Below are 9,158 nucleotides of genomic sequence, written 5' to 3' on the forward strand. Positions count from 1 at the left end.
CGGCATCGGACCAAAGGTCTGCCCGGCACCGGGCTGCTTCTCCCTCCCTTCCCCATGGCTGCACCCGGGGATGAGGGACCTTTCCCAGACAAAACAACTTATTTTCCCCTTCCATTGCATGATCCCTTTTAAACAGCAAAAGAAACGGGGAGGCAGCACCATTGGGCTGCTCGGAGCAGATTCTTTTCCTCCCTTTGTACTTCCTTTTGCTTTTCTCTGAGCCTCTCTGTTTACCAGGCTAATAAAGCCAGCTCTGTGTTGCCAGCTCTGGGCTGCACCTTTTCCCCAGAGCCCAGCCCATCCCAAACATGCAAAGCTCATCCGGAAACCTCCTGCCAGCTTTGCCCGCTCAGAGTCACCTTGCTCCAAACCTTCAGCTCCACGCTCCGGGCTCGCTTGGCAATCATTAATCGGCTTCTCTGCATTCCCGACGGGGAAAAATGTCCCAGCAGGTAACCCTGCCCTGGCAGCCCGACATGCAGCTGGCCGGCAAGCTGGTCCTCTCCGCCACCGCGCTGCTCCTCCTGACTTTGGCGTACAGGTTTTATAAGTCCCGCTCGCTTGCCGAGGGCAAAACCCCACCGGCCGATGTGGGAAGAGAGCAGAGGGAAAACGCTGCCTGGGATGGGGATGGGGAAGGTGCAGCGGGGCTGCGACGGAGGAGGCTCTTGGGTGAGGAAGCAAGGACCGCACAAGCGAGCGATCAAGCAAGCGTACCTGGGACACAGCACACGCCTCCCCGGGGGGATCGAAGTCTGCCAAGGGGTGAGGAGGAGGAGGAGGAAGGAGAGGAGAGAGTTTCAGAACCGGGGCTGACTTGCAGGAGAGCGGGGATGGCCAGGAGGGGAAGTGAGTTGGGAAGTGAGCCGGGAAGCAAGCTGGGAAGTAAGCTGGGAAGTAAGTCGGGAAGCAAGCCAGGAATTGAGCCGGAAAGTGAGCCGGGAAGAAAGCCGGAAAGCGAGCCAGGAAGTGAGCTAGGAAGCGAGCCGAGCTCTTATGACCCTGGGGATGCAGCTGAAACACCGAGCAGCCACAGGGAGGAGGGCACATTTGCCCCAAGCACCGGGCTTTCCCCCAGGATTGCTAATGCCCAGGTGGCAGGTGAGGGACACGCCCAAAGCATGGAGCAGGATTTGGCTGGTGGAGGCACGAGCCAGGAGACCGAGAGGCATGGGGGGACGATCCAGACCCTCAGTGTCACCTCAGTCCTGGGGCTAACGATGACAGGGAGCAACGTGGGGTTGGATGCCTCCTACTCTTTCTCCTCCATTGCGAAGATCCAGGTGGAGGAGAACTACATCTCCAAGCAGTGGGTGAAGGACAGGGATGGGCAGCCTGTCCCCGGCCTCAAACGCAAAGTCTACGACTACCATGTGCAGTCCATCTCCCAGTCGATGTCAAAGAAGAGTTCTCTCCCCCACATCCCTCCCGGAACATCCCAGCGCCGCAGCTCAGAGCGGGTCAAGGAAGAGCTGCAGAGCTTTGCAACCCAGGAGCCAGACCCAGCTTCATCAATGCAGGATCCCACCACCTCCTCCATAGTTCCACCACCTATGGGGACCTTGGAGATCTCCCTTGAGCCACCATCTCCTGGCCGCAAGGACAGCATCCTCCAGATTGCTGACAGTCCCCACCTTCAGCTGCCCATGGAGGGTTTTGGGGTCACAGAGCCAGCCAGCACACCGCCTGCAAGCCCCCGGCCAAGGCTGGTGGCCAGTGCTGACCTCTTCCAAATGCCACCACCCACCCACCTGGACCTGGGGAACTGCTACGAGGTCCTCTGCACAGCCAAGACACAGAAGCTCAGCCACCTCCGGGAAGCTGCCTACAAGGTGATGAGTGACAACTACCTGCAGGTGCTGAGGACACCCTCCATCTATGGCCGCCTCAACGCCAGCGAGCGGGAGCTCATCCTGCGGCGGAGGATGAAGGGGAAGATGTACATGGCTGTGGCAGACATCAACGTGCAGGAGCCCGGCCTCCACACCAGCCGCCTCTGCTACTATGATGACGGAGGGGACTGCTGGCATCATCTCTGCCATGTGCCACCGGAGGTGGTCTCCCGAGGTTGCGCCATGTGCAGCATGTTCAACTACCTCTTCGTGGTGGGGGGCTGCGAGGGCATGGGCCAGACGCAGAGACCCTCCAACCGTGTCTTCTGCTATGACCCCCTGACCAACATCTGGAAGGAGATCTGCCCCCTGAACCAAGCACGGCCCCGCTGCAAGCTCGTGGCCTTGGACGGCCACCTCTACGCCATCGGCGGTGAATGCCTCTACACGGTGGAGCGCTACGACCCCCGGCAGGACCGCTGGACCTTCACCGCACCCCTGCCCCACGACACCTTCGCCGTGGCCCACACAGCCACGGTGTGCGATGGGGAGATCTACGTCACGGGGGGCACCTTGCGCTACGTTCTGCTGCGTTACAGCGCCCGCTTGGACAGCTGGAGCGTCAGCCCAGTTGTCGGCAGCAAGGACAGGACGGCTGAGATGGTGAGTGCTAATGGCTTCATCTACCGCTTCGACCTCCACCGCAGCACAGGCATTGGCGTCTACCGCTGTGGAGCCAAGGCCAAGCTATGGTACAAGTGTGCCACCTACGGCATGCCCAACCTGTCCGGCTTCCAGTGCGCCGTGGTGGGCAGCCTGGTCCACTGTGTCGGCCGGCACTTCCACATACGCTTCTTGGCTGACCACATCTCACCACGCTTTGGGACCAAGGAGCTGCAGCCCTTCCCATCGCCCTGCGGCAACCTCCTCCCAGCAGTCCTGGTGCTGCCAGAGGGAGGGATGGCACAAACACAGGTTTGAGGGATCCATGCTGGGGTCTCGTGCAACAGTGGTGGTGGCTCAGATATCACATGATGGTGAGAGCTGGTAGAAGAAGCCACCAGCCCACACTGGACCACGTAGCATGGGACCAACGCTACCAGGGCAATGTTACCCACACCTACCATTAAGCAGGCATCCTCCCAGTCCCCGTAAATAAGGAAGGAGACAAACTGCCCTTGGATACTGCCAGTAAACCCAGCCTTGAAGACACAAGGAAGAGCAAAACAGGAGCTGGGTGGACTTGTTTGCTTAGAGGTATTTAAACATAGGCATGCTTGCTCGGATGCAAATAAACCACAGCTCACTGCAGGCTCCCAGCTGTGCGCTACCCGATAAGTAGCTGCTTTACACATCGGGCGTTTAATATTGACCTGGACATGCAACACACAGGGAATTTTAGGGTGGAGGAACACATCAGGGAGGTTTGATCCTTAAGGAGGTATCACCGAAAGGTCAGCCCCATCAGCATCAGGCCAACATTGAGCCTTCAGGCTTGACCGTACACATCACCCTAGGGTTGGAGGCTGGAGGCCAGAGGGTGTATTCCTCCTACCAGTGCCTTGTTAGCTGTTACCTTATCCTCGGCACAAAATAATATATAGATATTTATATGCACGCAATGTGAATAGGTACTATAGATTTACAGACAGCTGGTCTTAAATGAAATTAAAGTGAACATTTGGTAAAATTAACCACGGGCTACTGTTGCGCATCATTTCAAGCCGTAGCCAAGCCTAATGGGAACAAAGAGGCCGGTGCATGTTTTACATCGCTAATTACTACACAAACAATGTCTCTGAGGAGGCAACCAAAAGCAAAACAGGGCCCTGGATGTGAGCGGCTGGTCTTTCATCCCCTTTTCCCCAGGTTTCATCAACCTCACTCCGCTGCCTCCGTGTCCTGCCAAAAGCCTACTTTGGGTAATTGCATTTTCTTCCCCTGTAGCCATTAAAGAAATGGCTCGTCATCCATCACCTGTCTGCCCTAGATGGACAAAAACAGCTCCCAGGTGGACAAAACCCTCCTGTACCTGCCTCCTTGGTGGGCAGCAGGTCATGAGCATGAAGTCAGGGATGAGCTTGAAGTGCTTGGAGATAGGAGATGGTGCTGGAGCAGCCCATGGTATCACCATTTACACCTTGCTGCTCATGGTGGTTTAGGAGAGCTTAAGTTAATGTTCTCTCAAAGTGCTCCCAAAAGTATTTATTACTTCTCTCGGTCACTGCCTGGAGGCCTCGTGTTCTGTCTTCAAGGACTTCCTATGAAGGTCAGTGGCATCCATCCATGTTAGGAGACCTTGGGAGGCTGCATTCATTAACCCTACCTCTGAGGTTTGCTCGTTAGCTGTAGCACGTTGCTTCTGCTGAGGGTGGTGATGTATCCTCTCCTCGTGCTAAAGGCTGCCATGGTCCAGCCTCTTTCACCACCCTCGGGGCCACCTCTTCCCACGCCAGGAGGACCCCCCCGCAACGATGTGCCTGCACTGCAGTCTACTGCATCCCAGCATCTCTCTTTTCTGGGATGCTTGGGCTGGTGAACCTTATGAATCAAAAAAGCTCCTTATTATGATCATTATTGTTTAACTCTCTGCTGTTTAGCTACCTCCCTAGTCGGTGCTCAGAGCAGCAAGCTCAACGAGATGGGCTCACGCATGTTGCAACACATCTCTACTACTCCCCAAGCAAAACCCAGGTACTGGCTGTTTCAGAGGAGCAGCCCAGCCCCTTTGCGACCTGCAAAAGCCTCTTGTCCCCATCAGCATCCTGGCTTCATGCCCTTCAGCACCCCTGCCACAGTAGGCTGGGTGCTGGGGAGCAGAGGACACACTGGCTGGGTCATGCCCAGAAAAGCTTTCCTGGGATCCTGCCCTTCTCACAGTTCCTCTTTGCTCCTGCTTAATATTTCACCTTCCCTTTAACTCCTTGCTGCCAGGCTGCAACCTCAAAACCCAGCAGCTTTTCCTCATTCCCCAGAGTGACAGTGAGCGATGAATAACAACGACCGCGGGCGGGAAGCTCTCCCCCGGCTCCTGCACTCTCCAATATTAACATGATTCGCCTGAGAAGGCATTTTGGAGATTAAAAGCGTGGGGGACATCCCATGCTGGAACACTGCTTGCTCTGCAGGAAGGACAACCAGGTTTGGAGCAAAAAGCATGCAGCAATCCTGTGGTTGACGGTGAAATAACTTTTTGCTGCAGTTAAGGGAAAGCAAAAGGGAAAGGACAAATGCAAACCGATACTCGGACCTGGATGATTTTTTTTTTCCTCCCAAATACCAGCACAGGGGAGGAGCCCTTGGAGGGCTGGTAGGTGCGGTGGCAACAGCGGCATCACCGGCCAACTCCTGCCACCACCGCCAGATCCTGGTCATTGATTTCCACCGGTGCTGGACACCCACCTCCCCATCAGCAGAAGCTGATGGGCAGCAGCTTCAAACCACGGGGTTGCAGATCTTGGGATAACCGTAAGACCATCAAGCAGTTTCAGTGCATCTTGCGGCATTGGGATATTATTTATTTTTGCTGATCGGGTCAGCAAAGCTGCCACTATTTACAAGGAAAAAGGGTTGGGAAGCAGGCAGTGCATCCTAATAAAACTCCGCAGCGTGCACCATGGAGCTACAAACCACCCTGAGCAAGTTCAGGAAATGATAAATACTTAGCGGCCGCAATAAACCCATCGAGGCTGGGGGTTTACCTGGAGGGTCCTGCTCTTGGGAGCCTCTTCCCTTGCTGCAGGACCGGTCACTGCAAGCCGGGACCCTCACTGGGTTGGCGACCACCAGGACTGGCTGCTGGAAGAGAAAACACAACCACCACTGGGCTCGTGAGAGCTGGGAAAACCAATTTCCACCATCCACTAGCAATTCTTCCATCCCTGTAATTCCCTCAAGGGTACCACCAAGGATGCTCTCCAGCAGAAAGCTCCTTCATCACTGGCGCCTGGACCCACGGCTGCCCTCTGAGCCCCCCTGCCTTGGTCTACCTCCCAAAAGAAGGCTGCAACCGCTAAACCATGCTGCTTTGCAACCAAATACAACCTTTGCACTAAATTTGGTATTTTCTTCTAATCAGGAAGATCCATTATCTACCCCCGCCACGTTTATTTAGGCAATTACATAGTTTAATGTACATTGATTCAGATTCTTAATTTTTACATTTTTGATTATGATAAAAAAACAGGGAGTGACGCATTTCTTATTTGCTCAGCGCTCTTTTTTCCTTTGGAATGTGCCAGGCTGCATGCGAATGGAAATTAGAAGTCAATTAAAGAAGTGCAAAACCAGCATTTTAAAATCTTTTTTATTAGTTAAACACGACTACCTTCAATGTGTCAGCTACAGCAGGGTGGAAAAAAAACCCCAAAAAGCAAAAAAGTGAGCTTATCCAGACATGTTTTGCATTTAAAACCGACACTATACATGAAAGAAATATTAAGCGTAGCGAACTGACAAATTAAGTATCTTGTTCCTGACAAGCGGGAGCAAACTCGTGTCGGTGGTTGAGAAGCCAGGTGGGAATTTAAAGGCAGGGGAAGGGAAAGACCCATGGCGGCATCTCTAGGTGCTGGGGAGGGAGGTGGCACCTGTCAGCCCCTGGCCGTGGTTTCTCCTAGACCCTCTGGAGAGTTGCCTACAGCAACATCTACGCCGCTACGGGTTGTGTTGCCATCAGGAGAGCCTCCATGAGATGTTTAAAGCCAAGGAGAGATGTCCTGTCCGCTCCCACTCATTTCATCACCCCTCTTGCACCTAATCCAAGCTGACCACCCGCGCACGGCCACCAGCAACCCCTTGGTAGAACAGATCCCGGAGGCACCAACCTCAGCCTTTCTCTGCTCTGGTTTCCAACCAGGAACAACCCAGTCGTGTAGACAGGGACCTGCACCCAAGCTGCAGAACCTCGTTTACAAGCAGACGCTAATGAACCACGGCTCAACGTGACCCCAACGTTTGCAGGAGCCAGACCGGTTTGCCCGGTGCCAAAAGGACGTTTCTTGGCGGCGTTCACAAGGCACTGCTCTGGGAACGTCAGCCAGCTCCTTGCGAGCACGGAAAGATCAGTGCTAATGAAAGATGCTATCACAGAGCCGGTGTCCGGCCAGACAAACGTAATTAGCGGTATTTGCAGAAGACAAACCTTGGCGAGGACGGGGCGGGGGGGATGGGAGTACATCCCCTTGTGATCATTTTGGGGAAAAAACACGGCCATTTGGAGGCCTTCCAAGCTAGAATAACAGCCTCGCCAATGACTATTTAATTAAAACCCGCGCAGCGTTCAAAGGGAGAAGGGCTGCGAGTGAATAAGCACGGTGATAAAATATGCATCGACTCCGGCATAAGTTCTCCTTCCCCAGCACAAGCCTTTGCTTAAACCGTTGATGTTTTTTGATTCACAAGCTCCAGTGAGGAGGGAACATTTGGCAGCCACTATTTCAATCCCGCTGGGAGTTTTTTCCGGGGGTTATAGCCACGCTGTAGTTTAGGATGTGTCAGCGCTGGCATCATAAACACAGATCAGAAACGCTATAAAAGGAGGAAAAAAAAAAAACAAAACCACACTCCTGGCTAGAGTTTAGCATCCTGTGAGCTCGGGCCAAAGGCAAATTATTTCTCCGTTACTGAAATAAAATCAATAAAGTACATTTTTATTTACAGAAGAGCCAAAGAGGGGGAGAAAGGAAAACTCCTCGAGCTGCAGAAGGCGGATGGGGTGTTTATGGTTTTCAGCTGGTTTTCTACCAAAAATACAAGGTGCTGGGCAGCAATTTCAAGGCAAGAAGCCGTGGTTGGGCTCTTCTCAGCTGCCTTTCACAGACCTTATTAAAAATATCCCCAGGTCCCTTAGAGGTGCTAACCCTGATGTGAAACCCCTCGCCCCGAGGCAACCTGGGGAGATGCTATCTCTTAAGAAGCTACTGTCTAGCTAAATAAAACCAGGTTTATTATTCTATCAGCTCTTTTGGTTCATCGCTCTCCTTACAACATGCCCTGGGCACGGAGAGGGGGTGAACATGTGGTCTGGGGACAACAGACTTCATGCCCTGTCACTGCCCCAAAAATACCTCAATTCTCATCAGGGCAAATAACCTTTTAGTTCATTACTGTTTTCTGAACAGGAGGATTTTGGGCGATGCTCAAGTTGCTTCGAATCAACATCATTTGTTCAGTTCGCACCTCCTGAATGCCAGGCTTGGCTTTTGGCAGAAATTGCCTTTTTGCCCCAAAATGAGCGGCCTGGCAAGGCAGTGCAGAGTTTGTGCCACTGCCGGCTCTGCCTTCCCCAGAAATAGTGATGTTTAAATTTAGTATTTAGTTCGGTGACAGCTTGCAGCCCCCATTCCGGGGGCAAGCAGCAAAGCATCGCCTAAACCCTGCTTGCCAGAGCGTCCCTCACCCCCTGAAAGCTCCTTAACCCATCACAGGGGAACAAGGCACCCCACCAAGCCCCTTCTTGACACGTCAGCCTGGATCCGACCCCAAGGAGACAGCGGGCACCTCAGCAGTATGGGATGCTTGATGTCTCCCTGGCCAAGGGATCACCCAACGAAATGCCCCATCTCAAGCCAGGGTGAAGCCTATCCCTTAGGTCCTTCTGGCTCAGGATCTCAGAACCCTCCCGGCTTGTTGTTGTTTCATTAAATCTCTGCTTGATTTATGGTGTCTCTAACCAAAGGACAGCATCACACTGGAAGCATCCTCACCAGGCTGAGAAGAGACGGAGCAGACCACGCCACACGCATGGGTGGCCGGGAAGACCATCCAGCCTCGTCCGCTATCGCCCATCAGAGCCAAGCGTGAGGACCATCCATCCCGTGAGCGGTCCAGGACAGATGGGAGCAGTGAAGCCTATCAGCCATGCAGGGATGGGGTGACCAAGACAAATCTGAGCAAGGGGCTGTCTCCCTCCCAGACAGCTCAGAAAAGGCAGCTTGGTTAATGCCGCGGGGATGCTGCAGTCCCTGGTTAATGCTGTGGTCCCTGGTTAATGCCACGGGGATGCTGCAGTCCTTGGTTAATGCTGTGGTCCCTGGTTAATGCCGCGGGGATGCTGCAGTCCCTGGTTAGTGCTGTGGTCCCTGGTTAATGCTGTGGGGATGCTGCAGTCCCTAGTTAATGTTGCAGGGATGCTGTGGTCTCTGCTTAATGCTGCAGGGATTGCTGCGGTCCCTTCCCCACCTCCTTTTGCTTGCAGAGGTCGGTGGAGCTGCTCAGGGCCATGCCCAGCACCAGCTCCAGGAAAAAGCAGCCCGGACACAAGACCGGAGAGGTCTCAGGGACTCCTCATGTGCCGGCAGCAAGCTGCATCCTCCACCTTCGTGG

The 9,158-nt window shown here is 53.9% G+C and overlaps 1 protein-coding gene across 1 annotated transcript; it reads left to right on the forward strand.

Moving 5' to 3' along the window:
- Positions 1–440: 440 nt before the first annotated feature.
- On the forward strand, positions 441–2,813 carry KLHDC7A (kelch domain containing 7A). The gene has a single exon (XM_009479396.2). It carries the CDS (start codon positions 441–443, stop codon positions 2,811–2,813), a length of 2,373 nt encoding a protein of 790 aa, XP_009477671.2.
- Positions 2,814–9,158: the final 6,345 nt, after the last annotated feature.

The sequence above is a fragment of the Pelecanus crispus genome, chromosome 15, assembly GCF_030463565.1.
Source record: "Pelecanus crispus isolate bPelCri1 chromosome 15, bPelCri1.pri, whole genome shotgun sequence".
Taxonomy (NCBI): domain Eukaryota; kingdom Metazoa; phylum Chordata; class Aves; order Pelecaniformes; family Pelecanidae; genus Pelecanus; species Pelecanus crispus.